The following is a 23,004-nucleotide window of genomic DNA, read 5'->3' as shown; positions in this document are numbered from 1 at the left end:
TAGTAGAATTCTGTTATTGTTATCTGTAAGTGACTCTACTTAAAAATCCATTGCAAAAATCAAAATTGTAATGGACCACCTCACATGCTCACATGCATTAAGTGAATATTCTATATATTTTCTTTAAAATAAAAAAGTGAGATTAATATAACTGTATCATTTCCCCCTTCCCTCCATACAAACCTTTCTATATGCCCCCTCCTTGTATCATGTATTGTTTTGTTTATAAATATGTTGTGGTGAGTATATGGAGAAAAGGAATCTTGCCCATTACATTGTAAAGCCACTTAATAACTAAAAGTAGAATTAGCCATATGAAACAGCAATTTTTCTTCCAGATATAGACCCAAGAAAGTTCAAGCAGGACTCATGCAGCTGTTGCTGTCCCTGGCAACATTGTTCATTGTAGTCAGGCGGTGGGAACAACTTAAACACCATCAGTGGATCAGTATGTAGTGTGCACGCGCAGTGGAGCCTTAGTCAACCTTAAAGGGAAGGCAGTCTGGCACACGCTACAGCGCAGATGAACATGAAAGACATCACGCTAAGTGAAATAAGCCCAGTAAAAAGATAGGCACTGCATGGAAGAAGGGGGCTTAGCGAGGTGGGAGATAATAGCAGCAATAATGAAAATGCATTGTGTGTGTGTGAAATTACAGAGAGAAAAGATTTATCTTGGCTCATAGTTTTGAAGGTCTCAGCCCAAGATCTCTTGATTCCAATCTTTTCTGTCATCCTGCCAGGGAGAACACACGGTTGAGGAAACAATTTGCATCATGGCTGGGAAATTAAAGTGAAGAGGGGCCAGCATCCTGATGTCCCTGGCAGGGGTGTGCCCCAGTGACCTAAGGTCCACCACCTGTGGGCCTCTAGCACACAGGCCTTTGATGGGCATTTCTTATTTGAACTACAGCGCTGATCACAGGATAAGTGATGTTGTGTCTACGCAATGGTGTGTGAATGTTGTGCGTTTCAGACATTGAGCAAATTTAAAGGCTCGTCCCTCTTACGTCCTTTTCAGTTGCCGCTTCAAGCACCTGTGAGAAGCTAGAAAAGGCTAGGAATGACTTACAAACAGCATATGAAGGATTTGTCCAGAAACTAAACCAGCAACACCAGACAGACCGGACAGAACTGGAGAACCGGCTGAAGGAATTCTACACGGCGGAGTGTGAGAAGCTTCAGAACATCTACATCGAGGAGGCAGAAAAGTATAAAACTCAACTGCAAGAGCAGGTCTGTGCCCCACCCACCGGGCTGCTCTGGGCATGGCTGGCTGCTTGAGTTCTAGATGCTGTCTACGTTCTTAATGAGTTATCCCTTGCTTTTTAATTTAATTGGGGAAAGCTTTTGGGATGTTTATGAAGAAACAATGCTGAGTTAGAGAAGGGGGAAGTAGTTGGGCACTGTGGTACATACCTATGATCCCAACACTTAGAAAGCTGAAGCAGAAGGATCAAGGACTGCCTTGGCTGCGGAGAAAATTCAAAGTTCAACGTGGGTAACTTAGTGAGTCCCTGGCTTGAAATAAAACCTGAAAACAGGGCCAAATACGTCCAAAAAAAATCCTTTTTTAAAGAAGGGATATAAAAATCTCAAACAGACCTGGGAGGTGGTGGCACACGCCTTTAATCCCATCACTCAGGAGGCAGAGGCAGGCAGATCTCTGTGAGTTCGAGGCCAGGCTGGTCTACAAAGCAAGTTCCAAGATAGGTGCAAAGCTACACACAGAAACCCTGTCTCGAAAAAACGAAACAACAAACAAACAAAATCTCCAAAACAATCCCCTTGGAAACATCTTGACGTTTACCCTGAACCACTGGCTTGTAATTTTTTTTTAAACAATGCCTTTTTAATAACCCATTAGTATTATAAACTTTGAATTTCCACGTTCTCTATTTGGCTTCATTTTTTATTTAGTTATATGCCGAGTTCCTACAATGCGCCAGGTGTGTGCTGGGGGCTGAGATTAGAGCAGCAGGGGTAGGGCTGAGGGGAGCCTGTGAAGCACAGCTCCACTCCCTGTGATGGACTTGGGCATTACCATCAGCGAACTCCCACAGAGCTTGTACCATCTTCATTCCTGGGGAGGATGGAGTGGAACTGTGAGCGGGGTGGGTCCAGAGTGGCACATGTGTGAGATGCCCGTCATTCATGGAAGCACGTGAATGAAATCCCTTGTGTGCGCTCCTTGATTCTGCTGTACACTTCGGTTCTTACTGGTACATTATCATTCTGTTTGTTCCCCACAGTTTGACAACTTAAACGCCGCCCATGAAACCACTAAGCTGGAGATCGAAGCGAGCCACTCAGAGAAAGTAGAATTGCTGAAGAAAACCTATGAAACCTCCATTTCAGGCAAGGGTGCCCTATGACACTTCAGTAGAGCTGTCATGGAAATGCATATCATATTTACTAAAAACTGAAGTGATTTGTAACTGTCCTTTGCACAGAATACCCTGCGGCATTTGCTTGGCGGCCCTCTTGGCTTCTTTGTGCACTGTTCATTGTTAGTGGGTACCCTTTCCCCTTAAAGATGCAAATAATGGTTCATTACACATACCAGGCCTTTAGGAAACAGGATGAACTTCCAAAGATTCTGAAGCCTGTGTTGGTGCTCCTGGTCAGTGGTAGTTGCTACTTTAAGTCCTGGGAAGGTCAGGGCAGGGTGTCATTTGCTAGCATAGTGCTGTAAGTCATCCATGCTTGAACTCTTGCACACCATGGCTGTGGTGTGGTACATACAGGTGGCATTTGATGGACAAGATGTGCTGTTGTGACCCCACCATCATTGGAAAGCTTGAAGTCAAAAGGGAGGAACAAGAAGCCATTTTTTTTAAAGGACAAAGTCAGCTGTGCAATGGGGTGTGTCCACCAAGAACCAGCTGCAGCTCACAGAGTAGCAGGGAGATGTTTGGTTGTACTGGATGTGCTACCTTTAGGGGAGGGACTTCTCAAGAGATGGAACTGTGTGGAATCAGAGATAGTGATAGAGGAAAGTGGCTGGCTTACATGCACATTTAGTAAACACTGTCTTTGTCCTGTAAGGAATGGGCCGAATTTTAGATTTGTTCTCTTCTGGAGGAGCAAATTGAAAGGAAGACAGACCCCCACACACACACCAAAAATCAAAAGCCTGTCTTTTGAGACCCTACCCTTCATTCTGAGATTTTGAAGGTTTTCTTGGCCTCTAGTAGGCCTCAGAGTTTCTGGTCATTGAACCAGAAATCTCTGCCCTACCTAGTAAAGTTGTTCTGAGAAGACATAGCTTAATTTATAGAATCACATCTTAATGCATGGAAGGAATATAATTTGTATTTCATCAGCTTGCACAGATTTATACATCAGGTTGTGGAGTCCTAATCTCATAGGGTGATATAACCTTAACAAAACACAAAAACAAAGCCCTCTTCTTTCCAGAGATCAAGAAAAGCCATGAAATGGAAAAGAAGTCCCTTGAGAATCTACTGAATGAGAAGCAGGAGTCACTGGAGGTGAGTGAGTCCTTCTTCCTGGGGCTGTCAGATGGTGTGGACTTGGCCTCTGTGGACGGACCTTTGATCCTTTCCTGGTATCTGATGCTCCACATGTTACTGTGTGTGTCTTAGAGGCAAATCAATGATCTGAAGAGTGTCAACGATGCTTTAAATGAGAAGTTGAAATCGGAGGAACAAAAGCGGATATCAAGAGAGAAGGCGAATTCGGTGAGTTGTGTGTTCCTCTGTTGCTTCTGGATTTTCTTCTGCTCACTTGCCGTTTCAACTCAGTTCTTGAGCAGCTAGAGACATAATTGTGGTTTACACTTCTTGCTTGCCACGTTTTATTTTAACTGTACAAAATGATTTTGTTCACTGATTTTTTTTTTTAAACAACACAGATCCAAATCCAGAGGTCTAAGCAACTACCCATGGGAAACTGAGAAAAATCTAAAACTAGAAAAGTTTTTGTTTAAAGAAAACCTGCCTTATTGTGATATGATTACACGACCATAAACTTTAGTATTCTATTACAGCATAGTTGTGGCATTGTGTGTTAGTCACTGGTATCTAATTTCAGAATGTTTATCTCCCTGTGAGAGACCTAGACTCATCAACAGTTACTGTCCATTCCCAAATGACTCCTGCCTTGAGTATATCAATATTCTGCTTTCCATATCCATGGATTTGCTTGTTCTGAGCATTCCATATAACCATGTGAAACATAATCTTTCATAATTATCTTTACTTAGCCTGATGTTGTCAGTTCGTCTAAGTAGCAGCATGTGGCTCCATATCATTTCTTTTTATGGATGGGGAACATACATGCATACATGTAGGCAAGCGCTCACACACATAATAAAGTAATTTTTAGAAGTTGATAGGAAATTATACTTTTTTTCTCAGATATATATGAGGAGATTTATCTAAGGTCCCCAAAAGCCATCTTTAAAAGGACCACATGAAGTTTTATTTTTGAAGAACCTGGAATGGAAGATACATGTGTGGTCTCTGTTATGACCCTTCTGGGTCTGGGACCTCTCCTGGACTTTACAAAGCAGATTATTTGACCCATAGAACACATTTCCTCCTTTTGTGAAGTAAAGACTTTGAAGAGTGAGATAAAGTAAATCAAATCTGATCCTCCCCCAGGATTCCTCCGGAAGGGAATCTACACTGCCCCAGGAGGTGGTTTTGATCATCTAAACCACTGAATGCTCAGAAACTTTCATTTAACATCTGGCCAATAGGTCAGATATAGCTGATTTGTATCAAACTGTCAGATGTTCAGTTGATTTTTCATCAGTTAAACAAGGGGCAGGGTGTGGGGTTGCCCCACACTGGTGGTATCATGACTGTCTCTTTGGGAGACTGTGTATGTTCTGTGGGAGGCTTATGGCTATCCTCGAGGTATGGCCAAGCCAGCATAACCATGAGGAAAGCCCCCGGAGGCTAAGGACATTATCACTGAACGCTGCTTCCCGGAGCTCTGCATGTGTACTGCCTTGGCCTGTGTGTCTCCTGAGACTGATTTGCTCAGAGAAAACTCCCCTTGCCTTTTCTCTCTCCAGACCCCAGTTTAGGACTGGAGAGAGGCCCATCTCTCTCCAGAGCTCTGTTTTCATGTTGTAAGCAATGGTTTTATTTCTAATAAGAGATTTGACAAAAGTCAGCATCTATCCCTATTAAATGACTAAGCAATAAGTAAAATGTTGGTTGTCGATTCTGACCAAAGTCTTCTAGGCCAAAGTGGTCTTCACTCTTTATTTCTTTGAAACTGCTTAAGCCAGGCATGGTGACTCATGCCCGTCATTCTGGTGCTGGGGAGCCTGAGACAAGAGAGGGTGGCCACAAATTCAAGGCCAGACTATGCTGTGTGAGTCCTAGTTCAGCCCGGGCTACAGAATGAGAACTTGTCTCAAAAAAAAAAAAAAAAAGACAAAAATGAAAAAGAAACATATGTTTAACGGGCATGGCAGTGTATACTTGTAATCCCAGCAGTGGGAAGTGGAGGCAGGAGGATTACTGTGAATACCAAGTCAGTCTAGGTTTCATAGCATGACCCTGCCTGTGTCCAAAAAAGAAAAAAAGGCAAAAGTAAGTCACCCCTTGCATACATCTAGTCAGAGATTCTGTATACCAAGAGGTTAGGCTGTGTAAAGTGTGAAATAAATCATAGCCATTATCTCGGTGTGTGTTCTCCAGAAAAACCCTCAGGTCATGTATCTGGAGCAAGAACTGGAAAGCCTGAAAGCCGTGTTAGAGATCAAGAACGAGAAGCTGCATCAGCAGGACATGAAGCTGATGAAGATGGAGAAGCTGGTGAGCCTCCTCCAGGATGGTGGATTGAGCACCTCCCATGTGGGGCGCAGGGTGTTGCCTGGGATCTAGGGACTCAGCTCATAGCTTTAGAGCTACGCAGCTGAGAAAACTTGTACGTAACGGCATTTGGAATGCACAGAAAGGGTCAGATTTGCACTGTCTTTTCCAGATCTATTACAAGTTGATTAATCGCTGCTTTCTAGAACACTATTTTTTTTTTTTTTATGGGATACATATAAAGCAGCAATTAGTTTTGGAAAAGCTATCATAAACCAGGCTCACAATTCAATAGTCTGTGAATCTTCACTGGCCTAATGAAAATTTTTTCAGTTTTAATTTTTTTAGTATTTCAATGCACCACCCACCCTGGTCAGGAGAGACAAGTGGACATATTCATTAATCTCATTGGGCAATCTCTAGTAGAATGCCTTATCTTTTTAAGAATTAGATGATGATAGATTGTGTGTTGAGAAGATTTAGCCCCATCGGAAAACCACAAGAAACATGGTGGAAAACCAGGCTCCTCAGTGTCCTCCGGGTACTGTCCGCCTTGGGCCAGCCCTGAAACACAGGGTGTGCCAGCCAGGACAGGAACCACGCTGTCACAGTTCGTCAGAACAGCTTAAGTGACCCTGGCTGCTGCTGCCTTGCTCCCAACTGTCATCCAGTGCTTCCCCTCTCTCCTCCACTCAGTCCTGGGCGACTCCCCACTCCATGAAGCAATGTCTCATTCAATCCTAGACCAGCCTGGAGAACAGGGGACCGACCCACTGGGCGCTTTTATCTGTTCGACTTTTTTTTTGTTCAGTGTTTGGGGACTTGGCTCCGTGTGGTGTTTTGTTTCCTAGAGATAATGAACTGGTTTTTCGAGGGAGGTAATGCTGAAGTAAGCTTACAGGCATTCACCTCACCTTGTCAGGAAATGTATGTGGTGGTAGCAGGGGAAGGCTTTGGTTTTTTGTTTTTGTTTTGTTGTGGTTTTTTTGTTTGTTTTTTTCAAATCCACAATGGCATTTTAATTGGCCATAATGAAGAATGAAATTGTGCCATTTGCAGAAATAATTGATGGAGATGATCCTGTTAAGTGAAATAAGCCAGACCCAGAAAGACAAATACCATTTTCTCTCATGTGGAGCCTAGATGATAAGCATGTACACATATGACACGAGAGTCGTGGGACCATATTGGGAAGAGCATGAGGACTAGGGGGGGAGGGGACAGGAATGAGCAGTGGAGAGTAAATATGGTCAAAGTACTTGAACCATAAGAAGAAAAATGCCATTTTGAAGTTCATTACTGTGTACAGTAAACATGTGCTAATAATTTTTAAAGGAAATACACATGTAGTGGCCAAAGGGGTGGGTGGAACTATCCATTTTTATCAGTCAGACAAGAATGTGCCAAAACCTGGGACTTTGCCCCATTGCTGTGGTCAATTTGTGGCTCAGCTGGGACCGAAGCATCACAAGGGGCTCACTCCTGCGATGATGCATGGGTAGGCCTAGGCTGGTGGGTTCCAGGGCCCCTGGGATAGGTGGCAGAACAGGGATGACTGGGGTGTTTCTCTTTGTGGGCATTCACCCCTGTGGAGACATGTGTGGCAGAACAGGTAGCAGATCTGATACAAAAGCACCGTCGACAACCTTCCCATCAGTAATGTCCTGTCAACCCTAAAGTCTCCAGACAAAGGTGCGCAGGTGAAGGCTTACTGCAGTTGATCTGAGTGCTTCCCCTACCCCCTTGATTCAGCTGCTTCAGTCAATGACAGTGACAAATGAGGGCAGACCGGGCCTATAACAACTCCCGGCCACTGTTCCCTATGAATGGACCCAGAGTGTCACCCAGCTTCTGTTCTGATATGCATGATCCGGCAGGGTTCATGATGGCTCTCTAACCTACCATGAAGCATGACATCTCCCGAGCCACAAAGGAGATCCCCAAACTGACATATTTCTAAGTCCAGCCCAGTTCTAGTTTGAGAGCATACATCTATCACGTAGTAGAGGTCAGGATGGTAGCAGGTACTTACAGCTGGGACTCTTCACCTCTGCCCATCATTGGAGGTACCAGAAGTACAGGAAGTGGTTTTTTTTTTTTTTTTCTCTTTAAGGAATGCATGAAACTCCTAGTTGTTAACAGGCCCAACCCAGCACCCATAGCACGTTGTGCCGAAGGTCGCCCTGTGACACCTGCTCAGCAGGTCGGCAGCGATGACTCAGGACACCCTGTTAATAATTTGTTGCTCCATCTTCCGTTCATGCTTATCAGAAGATCTTGGGTGATTAAAAAAATCCTCTGCTATAAAAGTACAAACATATCTTAATTTCTATTGAGCCATAATGTTTCTGTTTTATGTCCCGACCAGGAGGCATCCTAACAGCATCAGTCAGCATCATACTGTTGTTCATATAGGAGGACAGGTTGCTGTGACAATGGGTACACTCAGCGCCACTGCCACGTCGTGTGCTAGGAGTTTCCAGGCCTTTAATGAAGTTAGGACACTTAGTGTATTAGGGTCCTCTAAAGGAACAGAGCTGATAGAATACACATTGAAGAAGAATTTGCTGGCCTGCCTCACACGATAAGCTCAGAGTAGTCCAGCAATGGCTGCTGGAAAGCCTGAGAACCTGGGAATTGTTCAACCCTCAAGGCTGGGTGCCTCCTTTGCAGTTCCCTCCTGGTGCCAAAGGCTAACAGGATTGGTTCCTGGAGAGCCTTTGATCATCAGTCCACACTGGACGCGTGAAGAAGCTGACTCTAATATCAGAGATAGAATCAGCAGCAGCAGCAACAGAGCAGATAAACTCCCAACACGAACAAGCAGCTTGTCCTTGGATCTGAGCCACTACCTGATGGTGTGGCTGTCCACATTTAGGCAATCAAGCTGATCCCTCAGAGGCATGCCCACAGGCGAGCCTGGTGTAGACTGTCATTCATTGAGGCTTTCTTCCCAGATAATTCTAGGTGGTGTCAAGTGGGCAAACTATCACACCTAGCATGAGGACACTGCCTAAGAAAGCAAGCTTTGCTTTGAGAGCTAGCTCTTCCAGCACTTTGCTCTGTGACAGCAAAGGTTGAGTTTTTACCTCTATAAAACAAAGCATTGGTTTAAAGCCAGTTGCCACTGTTTTTTTAATTCCATGCTATCCCAGTTTGTCGTTTTATCTTAAATGCATTATTCTCAGCGTTTCAAGGTGTTTCCTCTCCTTCCACCCCACCCCCTTTTTTATCTGTAGATGTTTTTCTAGAAAGTTATTTCATCTGACTGGCTTGCTTGTCGTGAATGTTTTCTGGACGTGAAGATGTCTTAAAAACAAGAGTTCCACCTAGATACTTTACTCTAAGCCAATGAGCCATAGTAGGCTGCCATAGCAGGGACTTGGGGTAAATTTTGTCACCAAGTTAAGTTTGAGCTGGGATGTCACCTCCCAAACAAGTAATAAATCATACCTTAGGACAGTGAGTGGGGGTGGAATTAGCTGGCCACTGTGTTCAGTGATTCAATGCCTTTGTGGGTCTTACCCTTTAATCTCTCAACTGATCAGTTTGTGAGAGTGAGGCTTGGGAGACCAGCAGGACCAAAGTGTCCCTCGACCCGTGCAGGGAGGCTTCCTGTCGTGATTTCTCCTGATGTGCTCCAGAGTCTTGCTGCATGGCCTCTCCACACGTCAGCTCGCCACTACGGTTCCCCTCACTCAGTCTTTTGACGGCATCCTGAATCCGGAATACGCCTTAGGAAGTGAGGGGATTGATTTATTCATTTGTGTATGACTCTTAACCCTTGTTTACCCCAAGGTGGACAACAACACAGCATTGGTTGACAAACTGAAGCGATTCCAGCAGGAAAACGAGGAGTTAAAAGCTCGAATGGACAAACACATGGCAATTTCGAGGTAAAACTACAAGAGTCTCATCTTCCCTTCTCTGGTGCTCAGCATTGGCTGTTCTCTTCTGGACATGCTCTACTGGCTACCGCCTGGGCTTGAGTGAAGCAGAGAGGCACAGGTTTCCCTCTGAAAGTAGCAGCTTAGGATCTACCCAAGGGGCCTAGACTGTCTCCCCGACCTGGAGCTCACTAACTAACCGTAGTGATGGCTTTTCAGACAGGGAGCGGTCACAAATGTGAACAGAAAACAGCCCTTGCCTTAAGACAGGAATGAAACAAGCCAAAGCCTTGTGCACGTGCCCCACTGCCTCCTGGGAAACTGCTCAAAACCTAGAGCTGCCAATTATTACTAATAGGATGATTTATTTGGGTCAGGCTTACGCTCCTAGTATTTGGGAGTTTTATTTTCCTTTTTGTAGTGTGTAGACCTGAGCCAGGGACCTCACACATGTTAGGCGGGCCCTCTATCACCCACCTTATTTGCTTCCCTGCAGTATTTTGGGTTTCTTGGCTTTAAAAAAAAAAAAAAAAAATCTATGACCCTGGGCTAGATCCTAATTCTCCCAGAGTAGGTTTCTTGCACCGTCTTCCTGTTTAAACTGGAAGAGTTGCTTTTTGACTTGGATTCCACATGGTCTTTGGGTTTTTATTTTCAAGGCAACTTTCCACGGAGCAGGCAGCCCTGCAGGAGTCCCTGGAGAAGGAGTCAAAGGTCAACAAGAGACTATCCATGGAGAACGAGGAGCTGCTGTGGAAACTGCATAATGGGGACCTGTGCAGCCCCAAGAGGTCACCCACGTCCTCGGCCATCCCTTTCCAGTCCCCCAGGAATTCCGGGTCCTTCTCCAGCCCCAGCATCTCACCCAGATGACGCTTCCTGAATGCGGGAGAGCCTCTGAAGGCACCGAGGTGTGGTTCTGCAGGACTGACCCTCTCATGGGAAGAGGAGCTGAATTGGCTCTCTGGCATTTCCATAGGATAAACTGGAAAGCAGCCACCACCTTATCGGCTACTTATGAGTCGGGAGCTCCGGAGGATGACTTTTAAAACTTGGTCCAAAAGCGTCCTCCAAAACTAGATTTTTTGGAATTGATGTGGACGTAGTTGCACAAAGCACTTAAGGACGAGGGAACCTTGTTCTTTTCTGCCTTCCTTCACCTAAGCAAAAGGGGAAACTCTCAGGGGCCTATTATGATAAAGATTTATAACCTTTATAATATTCTTCACCAGAGACACCTTCTTGTGATTTTTTTTTTTCCCGGTCTGTGGGCGGAGGTATGTGTGATTGAAATGGGTGTACTGGTGTGTCATGTGACTGTCACAGTCCTCTCTGCTGTGTATTAAAAGTCAACGATTGAATATGGCTGATCCTGTATTAATCAAGTTGTAATCAGTGTACACATGTCAACAAAAGCCATAGAAGAGAAAGCAGTGGTTGCTTGTGTGACTACCAATTCCTCTTCGCGCACTGGGACGCAGCAGGGCTGGAGTCTGACAGAAAAAGCCTTTTGGTTTGTTGATGTCTGTACATTTCTGTTAGTTTTTCAGTGTTCAGTTTTGTCAGTTGAAACCAGTTTGATTTGTTTTTTGCTTTCCTGTAGATTTTTTTTTTTTATGAGCCTAACTACTATACTCCGATCCATTTTCTCAGGCTACGAGCTAATTTTTCTAAACACACATCTGTATAGAGAAGAAGGGGGCAGTACCCATGGTTGTTTCTGCCTTATTTTCACCTTGACTCTAAGCTATCTTCAGAGGTAAACCTTCGTCTTCTCTCCCCATTATCTGCATCCGCCTTTCCTTCCTCCACCTAGGGCCACAGAAGCAAGCTTTCTACCTCTTTCCCAATAGCGAGTGTTTTTTCCGGAGCCAGCTTATCTTTGAGGTGCTGATGCAGTAAGGTACCATCCGGATCTGAGGGAATAAATTTTGGAAACCCTTAGGGAAGTCCGTAAAGACAGCCTTCAGCATGTACTAATGGCCAGAAGCACCCTGTGAAACCACCAACACTTCCTGTTTAATAGATCAAGAGTCCCGAGCGGTAATGCTGACTTGAGGGCCCCTTTGGGCAGTCCTCCTGTCACTGGAATGTAACAGAAAGGTCAGCCAAAGAGTGGAACATGTGGCTTATGTAACTCCTACACAGTGCATTTGAATTTCTTCCCAAAATTTCATTTACTCCCTCCCCAGACTAACACTCAGTGAAAGGTAGCAGATCGCTGTGGCTGCTCACCCCACCCCCCTCCCTGCTTCCTGTCAGCATCGTGATGTCAGTATTTACTAACCCATGTTCAGTGGCTGATCTAATAACCCTAGATTTAGGACAGATGCAGAATACTAGAGGTGGATATTAGAGTCATCATGGGCCTGTACACTGCGTAGCTCATGGATATTCATGCCGCATGCTTTTTATTAGTGGTTGTGCTGAATGAAGTCTCTAATCTCCAATAGTTTAGGATGTATGTAACCTTCCATGTCTGCTTCTGATAAATAGACTGTAGCTTCGCTGCCACCTCCTGGAATATCTCTGCTCCCAGTCCCAAGTTGTGCCCAATGACATTAGCCAAAGTTGGGTTTATCATTTATGCTGTAGTTACAGTCAAAGTTCATGAGATTCCCTGCCATCCTCTGTACCATTTAGGTCAATCTTACAGCAGTTAAAATACCTTCAGAGGTTAGAAGACAAGAGAGAAGATAGGAAACAAAAGAGAGAGAGCTTTTATGTTTTGTTTTTAAACCATGTTTTTCGTAGGACACAAAACTTGACACATCGTAGAAAAAATGTGGATGTGTGAAAACTTGTAGTTTATAGTGATGGAAAGTGTATTTTACCTTGATCAAATAAATAATGCTGAACTATTCAATATGAGAATGGTAACTTCTGGCATACTTCACTCCTGAAAGTATTAGGTTATGTTCTGTACACCCTTCTCAACCCTCATTAGTTAAGACAGTTCCCGCTGCTGTTTTATAGAACTCCTAACCCTATAAATGTGTTGTGGGCTGAAATGGGTTTGCAGCACTTGAGTTCAAGGTTAAGCTTTTTGAAATTCAAATACTGAATTTTGGCTAGTTTAAACAATTTCTACTGTATGGCAAAAGAAAATTGGAACAGCTGTGATCTTAAGTACTTTTGAAGACAGGTCTAGCTAAAGTTGAATCTTTCTTAACCTGTTCATCTCTGTTATGGTAAAGGCTAAATTGTTTAAAAATTAGTACTTGTGGTGTGGCAATTTAATGTAAAAATGTGATTTTTGATACCTTTATAAATTAACTCATATTAGCTTTGATAAAGTGACATATCTAAGCATTTGAATCTCGAGTTGTTGCTTGTGAGTAAGCAGTTGAACTTGGTTCAATCAGAATACAAGGCAATAACACAAAAATTGATGCCAGGTTCTTCTGGATGCCCAACAAACAGCTAATCTCATTTTTTTTTTTTTATAAAATCTTGCTCATTTAATAGAAATGATTATACAAAGTTGTTGACATGTTTTCTTGGTATAAAAATTAGAAACATGGCTGTAAGTAATCAAAATACAAAGTTAACACTTCTATTAATAGACTGACGACTTCCTTTTAATTTGGATGTCTGACCCACAGGCAGAGAGGTTGGCCTTTGGTATTGACATCCCACAAAGTACTCATCTCAGTGTGGTGTATACAGATGGCTTCCCCATCGGTTCATTATACTTCACTTTCCAAGTCAGGAAAACTCAACAGTGGTAGCTACTGTAGTCTGCCCTCGGAGATTCTGAGCCGTGCATATGTAATAGCCTGCATCAATGGTCTCAAAGTCTTCAATGGCAATGACACTCTGGGAGATTCTTGTGGTGTGCCCCAGTCCTCTGTGGATCAGTCTCCAGGTGTCTTGAATGGTCACAGGCCTTTCATCCTGTTTAAAGATGGTACACAGACTGAAGCCAGAGGGACAAACTGCTTTACTCTTTTTCCATCCACCCAACCCATTCTCGAATACAGAGCACATGCTCAGTGAAGACTAGTTTGTATGCTGAGTGTATAGGCTTTTTCTTTTTTAACCCTATACTCATTCAAGGCTGCATTTTTTTCTCCAAGGGGGTCTTGAATTTCAGGATGCTGTTCCATGATTTCTTTCTGCTCTTTATAGATGTGAAATGGATTATTTGGGACCTCTAAGGGGAACTGGTCTTAAGCATAAATACGTAGGCAGAATTATATCATCACATTACCAACTGTTACTGCCAAGTGTTCTTATTTGTGGAATTTAAGGTCAAAAGCCCAAAGCACTGGCTGTGCAGTCACAGAATAACTCCCTGTGCCTCTGATTTGGGAGAGGCAGGAACGTAATTAGGCTAATGTTCCTTGAGACTACAGAGGGAGGCAAGCTGTACCAAAGTAAAGGTAAGATCATGCTCTAGACAACATGAATGCCTATTCTAGAAGAGTGTCACCTTTAAGATCCATTTCAGGTAACTACAGTGATAAAAAACAGTGTTTTCTAAATTCACTCAATAAAGGTAATCATACTATTACCAACTTAACAGTTTTTCTCATAATAAAATAACAGCAACATGAAAGGTCATTCTATTAAAAAGCAAGAATGTTTGTCTAAGTGTGACAATGTATTTAAAAAAACAACCTAGCAGCAGGATGCTGGAAAGTAATGTTCTCTGGAGACCATTATTTTCCACTTCTCATAGGCTTAGCGCAGAGCATTGGCTCCCGAGTATATCTTGGGAGACGACATCTCTGGCAACAAAGTTGGTAGCAACTTTCTCAGTGAGCGAAACCTGCACCGAGGCTGAGGACACAGCACTTTCTTTTATAGAAGTCTATTTTTAAACCGTGCTGACCTCACCGGACCTTGTGAACGGGGCCTATGTTTATATGCCCACTTGGAGACTGCTCACAGATTTCACCGGCCTTGTGTGAGGATTCATGGCCTGCTGTTGCTCCCTCCCACCCATGGCTTTTGAAGCTTCATGCAGTGTGAAGGATTCCTGGAGTGGGTGAGAGTCACCCGTAGTGGACCTAGAAGATGAGAGAGAAGTTCAGAAGTAGGCCCCTTTCGTTCCACTATGTGAGTAAGAACAATGAAAAATCACACATCAAAAGGTATCTTGAATGAATTACCAAGTAGTCATCCACTTTTTCTTTTTCTGGAAAACAGTATATTTTGAATCAGACTGGAACAATCTTAGGCAAACATTCCCTGGCTCCCACCTACTCCTAAACCTTGCACATAAAGTATGGTCTAAGTGATGAAAAGTAAAGGTGCTGGCTGAGGCTTGGGTGTGGCACTTACCTTCTGCCCAGGAAAGATCCACCGGAATTCTACCTCAACATCAGGCTCCCCTAGGACAGTGCAGAGCACACTGATGTCATCCCCGCCATTCACTTTGTTGGAGGAGGCCAAGATGGTTGTTGATGGAGGACCACTGGGAACTAGAAGCAAGCAGGAGGTAAGAATCATGAGATCCATAACTCTGATCAAGAAAAGCATGCATTCTCTTTGAAGAGAGGAAACCTGCCTTTTCTATGGTTTCAGGGGGCCAACACTAGCATGCACCCCCTAAGATTGCGTTGGAAGTTGCCTCTGCCTCTCTACCTTGGTAGTTCAGAAGAGGGGTAGTCATCCAGAATCCAAGCTCCCAAGCCCCATGCTTGTGGCTGGGGAAGGAGCTAACAAGTTGACCAGGGTCATGTGAAAGATATAAAGGCTGGGGCAGGGCGGAGACAACGACACCTGTAGAAAGGGTAAGTGAAGGCAGCCTGGCTGGGTGGAGGTGGGCAAACAGGTATGCGATACCTATCCTCTGAAGAGTCCCAAATATCCCAGTGAGAAGTATCTGCAGGGTAACACAGGTGCTACCTGTGTTGGCAGGACCCTTATGTCATAACATCTCAGAAACTTTGGTTATGAGTAATTTTCATAGCAGCCTTAAGCAAGGAGATATGCTAGGAACTCAGACCACAGGAGCCAGGCAGACAGATGGACTGAGCTCTTGGAGCCTACACGCCAGGTACCAAGTGGGCAACTGTAATGCTTCATTGGAAAGAGAAGCCCAGAGTGAGCCGTAAGCTAGATAGAGTCAGGCGAGCAGTTGAACTGAAGTCCCAGCACCGAGCTTAAAAGACATAGGAGGATTCCTGAGCCGTCCATGAGGTAAGACGAGGTGGGCCGGAGCTGTGAAGCCAGCCATGTGAGGCCCAGCAGGACTTTGTGTCTCTATAGGTAAGAAGTAGCTAAATGTATGGATTGAAACTGTAGTCAGCAACCGTACGGAAATAAATTGTTAGTGCACAGCTATGGGTAGAGATGAGCAGTTCCACAAAGAGATCAAGGCATAAGAAAGGAGGTCACCTTAGATAGTCCCATGCTGTGGGATGTCTTTCTGTACGCTGTGAATATGTGCTGCTCTGAGTGGCTGATAAATGAAGCTGCATTGGCCTATGGCAGGGCAGAATAAGGCTAGATTTGAACTGAAAGCAAGATGAAGGTGGAGGTGAGGCAGGTGCATGGGAGGACACCAGGATGTCCAAGGAGCAACAAGATGCCTGCAAACCAGCAATGCTATGGCTACATGGTGACATAGACTAATAGAAATTGGTTAAGTAATATAAGCCTCTGTATTTATCAGGAATTACAGTCCAAGAGGAATCACCCCCTTTCCTCCATTTTGGGGAACAGTGAGGCACTCTATAGGAAGTCATGGAAGGGCAGTGTTATATGGTTGTGTAGAAGATCGGCTCATTAGTCCATCCCTGTGCCATCAGAAAAGCCTTGGAACAGGTGTGAGAGTGGTAGGCTGAAGGAGGAGAGCTTGTGTTGGGAGCTGGGGGAGGTAGGGATGAGACCTTATAATTCCTACATCCAACCAGTTGTGGCTGTCTACGTGTTCACACATTGTGACTGATAGAGTGGAATGGAGGTGTCTAGTGAACAGGCCAAAGACTTCAGGTAGACACTGATGTCACCCTGAAAATGCAATGGCAAGAAAGACAGCTGTTAAAGGAATGACAGGGAGTGACAGGAAAGAAGAAAACCAATGGAACCAGAGCCAGCACTGTGGAGGAAGAGCGTGGCAAAACAAGTGGCGGAAGTAGAATTGGGCACAAACAGGATGCCATCCTCAAGGTGGGAAGTAGATGATGATGCTAGGAGATACTTGGTTAAGACAGAAAGGCAGGTGAGTCCTAAGGGGAGACTGGGGATCCAAGGGAGTTGCTAATCAAAAGACTTTGGAGTGGGGGACAGAGGGGATGAGACAAGGGAGCCGAATGCTCTAGAAATGCTGTAGAGAAGCCTGTAGAACACCACCCTATGTCTTTGTATTTTTCCTCCCAACCAGTAGGCAGCACCAATATCGGTCAGGGGAAGAAGGCAGACTGACTTACCCTCTACATAGAGCAGCTGATACTTGACGGAGATCTGAGACTTGCCGCCAGCTTCAGCTTTGCAGTAGACCACACCCTGGTGGTCAGAATGAGGCTGCAGGTAGACAAAGCCTCTCTTCATGTCATAGATAACGTCTGTTCCATTGGTGGGGATTTCTTTGGCGGGAAACTCTCTGTGGAGCGTGACTTTGGCTGACACCACTGTCACTCGACAAGGAACCACGGCCTGTCTGTCCGGGTTCAGGTAGACAACATCAAAGTAACTGGGAGAAGGTACAAACAGCTCTCCTTTTTCTGCAGAGATGACACAGGCTGAATGACTCAAAAGAAATGCAGTGAGGTTGCCTCAAAGATTCTTAAAATCGGCACAAAATGTAACGACACTGACAGTGTACTCAGCACACTGGGTCTCTAAGGGAAGGCTGGGTTTGAACAAACGGGGAGGGAATTGTTTGCATCCTGCTATAATTTAGATGCTGACTGTCCCCTAGAGGTCCTTGAGTTAAAGACTTGGCTGTTGAAAGTTCTTGGGGGGCTTTAGGTCAGTAGAGATGTGCTCTTGAAGATATTTGTAAGACATCGGCCTTTTCTCTCTACCCGATTCCTGATGATGACGCCTGCCTCAACACGGGATCGAAGACATGAGGTCAATTGACCATGGACATGAACCTCCAAAACTTTCTCTTAATTGTCTTAGGTATTCTATCATAGTGGTGGAAGGGTAACTTTATCTACTGTCCCTATGTCCTCAAAGGAAACAAAAAAGATGTCATTTCAACTCACATCAGAACCATGGATCATGCTGATGAAGCATTAGAAAGGAGACCGATTTCCTTAGGTTAAAAATAAAATTTTTAAAAGGATCATTATTTCTGTAGATGTGTGTGGGGATTACATGTGTGTGAGTGCCTGTGGAGGCCAGAAGAAAATGTTGGATACCCCTGGCACTATAGTCTCTCCAGCAGTTGTGGGCCCCCTGATATGGGTACTTCACTCTAAACTCAAATCCTATGAAAGAACAGCAAGATCTTAATGGCCGAGCCATCTTTCCAGCCCCAGGAGAAACATTTGTAAGACCTTGAAACACTCTGTGCTTCTGCATGGGGAATGAGCCTCATCACCAAGGGCTTCTGTTCAGGGGGCATTCTTTTACAGGGGAGGTCCTGTGGAAGGACCAAATAACAATGTCACTGTGTCCTCAGGATCCCAACACAGAAGATAGAATGTATTCCAAGGCTAATGGAGAGGGCTGGGTTAGGGACAGAGGGAAACCTGCTGGTCTCAGAGATGGCTTCTACTTGGCTACCATGTAGCTGGCGACCTCCCCCCAGTATTTTACACACACACACACACACACACACACACACACACACACACACACACACGGAGAGAGCGAGAGCAGTAGCTTCCATCTGTAAAAAGAAATGTGTTGAGGTTCCTTTAAAAAATTAGAGAGTACATTCCCCTGCAAATATGCTTGTATTTACTCATGTACCACATTGCTTTAAAAACTAAACACATGGGTTTTTATATTTTTAAAAGTCAAAGCTAATAGCCTATAAACTAAAATACAAATTACAGCACACTCAGTATCTAGTAAAGTACTTATTAATGTGGTCTCCACATATGAAAATCATTGCCCAAGTATTTCCCGTTGAGAAAGCCCTCCCATTGGTACAGTGTTCCCCTTGATCTGTCTGGGTGGTAGTTACATGTGTCTGCTCCTTTGAGGACAGTTTATTGAACTGTCTACTTAGGATCTGAATTCTTTCCTTTATGTATGTTATACTTCAATGTTGAGGAGAGGGGAAGAGAGCGAACAGGAACCCACCGCCTGGATAAGAGGAAATAAATGTGGCAGTTACTCAAACATTACACAGATTAACAACAGGCAGCACCCGGAAAAAAATTTCAGTGTTTGCCATCAAACTCCAGGAAACACACAAACATAGCAAATGGCAGATGCTTCTCCATGTGGGGAGCTGAGAAGCATATGTTCTGAGGGACTCCTGTGCCAGCAGCAGGAACCACAGCTTCTGTGGCAGCCCATCTTGGTTTTCCAACGCCACCCACACTTCAAAAGACAAAGTGCCAAACCCTGTACTGAAAGTCTTCCTGGACTTTGGGTGTATTGAGTAAAAGAACAACAAAATGATATCACCTCCCTCCTCCTCCTTCCCTCCCTTTTAATTCTTCCTTCCCCTGTGACACGTTCTTCTGTAAGCCCACGCTCGTCCTTGAACTCACTATGTAGCTAAGGATGATGCTGAACCTCTGATCCTTCCACATTTTCCTTCTGAGCACTGGGATGAAAGGCATACACCACCACACCCAATTGTATATTGTGCTGGGCTAGAACCCAGACCTTTGTGCATGCTAGGCAAACACTCTATCCACTGAGCTATATCCCCAGTCCTGACTGAAGTTTGCTCACAGTTGAAGCTGACATGGTTATCTTTGTTTTGGTTCACAAGGGGACTTTAGGAAGTAAAGAGGATCCACTTACAAAGCTCCAAAGAGCACTCTTAAACCCTAACCTATTAACCCATAACAGCTCTAGGGCAGTCTTCAAGTCAAAACCTAACACTTTGGGAAGACACACTAGTGCTAATCTTGGCAAAGAACGTTCATCTGCAATTTCAATATGAAACCCATCCTTACGTAGACTAATAAGCTGTTAGTCATCTTAATTGTTTGCCTTTTTCACACTTTGCCACATGGCATAACACAAAGAGCACACAGATAAGTCTGTGTAGCATATCCCCAAATGAAAAATTCACTTCCCATGAACTTCCCATGAACAAGCATTAGAAATTCTCCGACAGAGGACACTAGATAGCAGAGTTGTAACTATCCATTAATCCATCTATTATTTTGTCCTAGGAAGAGCTCAAGGATTGTGGGTCAGAAAAAATGAGTTTCACTCCTTAATATGCTACCACAAGCCCCAGAACACTGGAATAGTCATCTCGTCATTTTAAGTCTTTGTATCCATATTGTTTCTAAAACAAACATAATAAAATAGCTTTAATTCCTCTCCTTGGGATGTCATAGGAAATGAGATACCTGTACTGGAGGATTGGCCCTGCTAATGTATCTTCTTGCCACAGAAGAGTTATTTGAGCAGGAAGGGTAAAATATATGAGCTGTTGCTAATGCATTTATTAATGGACAGGATATAAGATCACTGGGTCATAGGCATAATTCAGTACAGACCTGCAAGGCAGATTGACTCAGGACTTAGACAAATCTCATGGGAGCTCCTTTTCTACCCAGACACTTAAAAGGAGGCTTTGACTCTCCTGAGATGCACTGTACAATAATAGCACCAGTAAACAGAGTTTGCAAGATTCCTACAAGTTGTTCAAAAGTGACCTTTGAACCTTGCGGAAGAACCTCAACCCCCAATGTTAGGAGCTCCCTGAGGTCTGAGGTGGAAGGAGACCGGAAGCCAGTCTGTAATCAAATCACAGGCTTTGCCTTGCCAGTGCATTCCTGGCACCACACGGGAGGAGGGGCTCCCCCATGGGACCCACAGGTGTCCCAGCCCCCCTCTTAGTCTCAGATGATGAGACAGAAACTACAAGGATTAGGTACTTCAGGAACCCTACTCTGAAGTCTCAACTCCCGGAACTTGTAAGAACAAATATGAGGTGATCTTTAGCAACCCTACCCTGTTGCTATGGAGGTTCCAGAAGGAGCTGATCATGGGTCTCCGTACAGCAATGAGCAGCCAACAATGGCACAATGTGATGGGACTGCGTGACGGTGGAAACATTCCTTCCTATGCAGCCCTCTAGGAGAACATTTCAATTCCAATGTCACAACTGAGCAGTCCAACTGAGGCAGGTGTGACCAAAGAGATGAGTTTTAAATTGCATTTAATTTTAATATGCAGTTATATTGAAGTTGCTACGTGCATCAAGTGGCTGCCCTTCTGGGCCATGTAGGCATTGACCCTGTATCAGACAGTTCTATGTTCCACTCCTTCTGCCATCTACCTGCAATGGGACTTAAAGAATTTTCTTAAGCTCTCTAAACCTCCTTTCATGTCTAGACAAGGAACTCCTGAAATTTTATATATATATATATATATATATATATATATATATATATATATATATATATATATATCCCTTTAAAGACTGTCATAATACTTGTACTTGGCTCTGTGCCTGAACAATAATGACTTTTTAAAAATAGTTTACTTGATATTCTGCTTACAGTGGGAACCCTAGTTTGGAGGCGACATCGGCGGTTCAAGGGGTTCTGTTGTGCACCACACATGTACCTGTGAAGAGGATATAGGTGGAGCCTGTCCTAGACTCGTCTCTTCTGCAGATGTAACCATTGCACAGTTGCCCCCAGCAGCTGAATTCACCGGTGTCGGCAGAGGTGGCGTTGACCAGAGTCAGTTGCCCATAGCGCTCATTCTGCTTCACACTGTAATTTTAAGAGAGGTAGGGCATCAGGGCAGGTCAGAGTCCAGCCAGGGGCCCCACCAGCCATGAATTTCTGCTTTGTTGCTTCCAGAAGTAAACACCCCAGTGACCTGATGTGGCCTCTCAGATGGCAAAATAATCAGAATGTGTTTGGTGGGTGGAGGGGATAGAGTGGGGGAGAGGGTTAGGGAATGGGGGGCAGGAGAGGAAGAAAAGCTTCTCCTAAAAGGAAATAATAAATGATAATTACGTTTTTCATCAGATGAAATTCCCTTTGGCCTCAGAGCTGGGATTTCCAGAAATAAGATCTTTGGGGACCTTAGCAATTCAGCCATAGAAGTCTGGGACTGGTACTTGCTTTTTACAAAGAAACAGGCTGAAATTGCAACAATGTGAATTGAGAGCACGCAGCATTAGCCAAAACCTTACATCTCTTTTAGCAGCAAAGCATAAGCTTAGAACCTTAGAGATATTATATAATTATATGAAAAACAAAACCTGTCTTCTCTGCTGTGGTGTGAGCTCTAGGTAGGGACACACCTCTGAAGAAATCTTCAGGTCCCTTGGGCTTGCTGGCTTTTACTCAGGCCTCGTCCTACCATTTCTGTTTTTATTTTACTCTCATGCTTTTATCGAGCTGCCTGATAAGAAGTTCTGAAAAATCCCCAATTTCTTCCAGAAATACAGACAGACATTATTACTAAACAGTAACATCTAACTACACTGTGACAGAATTCCAGAAGCATCAACCTCATGACAGATGCTCCCCTGTGGCTTAGGAGACTCAGCATGCTATGCCAAAAGAAATGGTTTTAATCCAAGTACTCATCTCAGATATCCAAAGACTTTGCTCCTCTGGGGTCCACATAGCTTTCTGATGGAGTAGTAAGGGGCCTCCTGTTTCATCTTGTAACAATATCAGTATGAGCACAACTCTAAATTTAGCACACACAAATCACCTTGGGTGTTGGGTCCTGAACAGGGCCCTGCTCTAGCTCCCCACTGGATGGCTTACTGCACCCACCAGGCCTGTGAAGTGGGGGCTGTACACGCCTACTCCATCACCTCTCTCCTTTAAACTCGACGGAAATCTCTCCTCCCTCAGGAAGCTTCTAATTACAACAGCCTCTCAGGAACTCCCCCACTTTCTCCTAATGAAGTTCTTGGCCCCCCTGTTTTTCTGCCCCTCTCATACCCCTGGCTTCCTGTTATGACATTGGATGCTGACAAGGAAAAAAGGCACGGTGCCATATCTGTTTCATAGTCTCCAAGAGAGAAGAAAAAAATCTGTGCGCAGCACACAGTGTGGATTGTGAAATACAAATGACTCGTAACTGAAGCGGCACGCAGCATTGGCAATGGAGAGATCTGGAATATCAGGCAGCCAGCTCCCTATTTTGCAGACAGTTTAGATGTGGAATGTCCACAGAGTCCCACGTATTATAGGCTTAGCCCCCAACTCATGAGATTTATGGGAAATAATGGAACCCCCAAGCAG

The 23,004-nt window shown here is 44.3% G+C and overlaps 2 protein-coding genes across 5 annotated transcripts in view; one reads left to right on the top strand and one right to left on the bottom strand.

Moving 5' to 3' along the window:
• Positions 1-13,000, top strand: part of Mtus1 (microtubule associated scaffold protein 1) — a 150,119-nt gene extending 137,119 nt beyond the window's left edge. For all 4 annotated transcript variants that reach the window (XM_036209488.1, XM_036209489.1, XM_036209491.1 and 1 more), the window contains 7 exons: positions 1,022-1,236; positions 2,253-2,358; positions 3,421-3,494; positions 3,609-3,704; positions 5,682-5,798; positions 9,594-9,691; positions 10,342-13,000. In XM_036209488.1, coding sequence (XP_036065381.1) covers positions 1,022-1,236; positions 2,253-2,358; positions 3,421-3,494; positions 3,609-3,704; positions 5,682-5,798; positions 9,594-9,691; positions 10,342-10,555 — 920 coding nt within the window. In that variant the 3' untranslated portion in view covers positions 10,556-13,000. The remainder of the gene's footprint in view (positions 1-1,021; positions 1,237-2,252; positions 2,359-3,420; positions 3,495-3,608; positions 3,705-5,681; positions 5,799-9,593; positions 9,692-10,341) is intronic.
• Positions 13,001-13,090: 90 nt separating this feature from the next.
• The window catches only part of Pdgfrl (platelet derived growth factor receptor like), a 63,906-nt gene continuing 53,992 nt past the window's right edge, over positions 13,091-23,004 (bottom strand). The window contains exons 3-6 of the mRNA XM_036209493.1: positions 21,356-21,507; positions 17,065-17,358; positions 14,972-15,111; positions 13,091-13,579 (exon numbers count right to left, since the gene is read on the bottom strand). Of these exons, the coding sequence (XP_036065386.1) occupies positions 13,391-13,579; positions 14,972-15,111; positions 17,065-17,358; positions 21,356-21,507 (775 nt within the window). The 3' untranslated portion in view covers positions 13,091-13,390. The remainder of the gene's footprint in view (positions 13,580-14,971; positions 15,112-17,064; positions 17,359-21,355; positions 21,508-23,004) is intronic.

The sequence above is a fragment of the Onychomys torridus genome, chromosome 17, assembly GCF_903995425.1.
Source record: "Onychomys torridus chromosome 17, mOncTor1.1, whole genome shotgun sequence".
In the NCBI taxonomy this organism is placed as follows: domain Eukaryota; kingdom Metazoa; phylum Chordata; class Mammalia; order Rodentia; family Cricetidae; genus Onychomys; species Onychomys torridus.
This window is presented reverse-complemented; position numbering and strand designations above follow the sequence as displayed.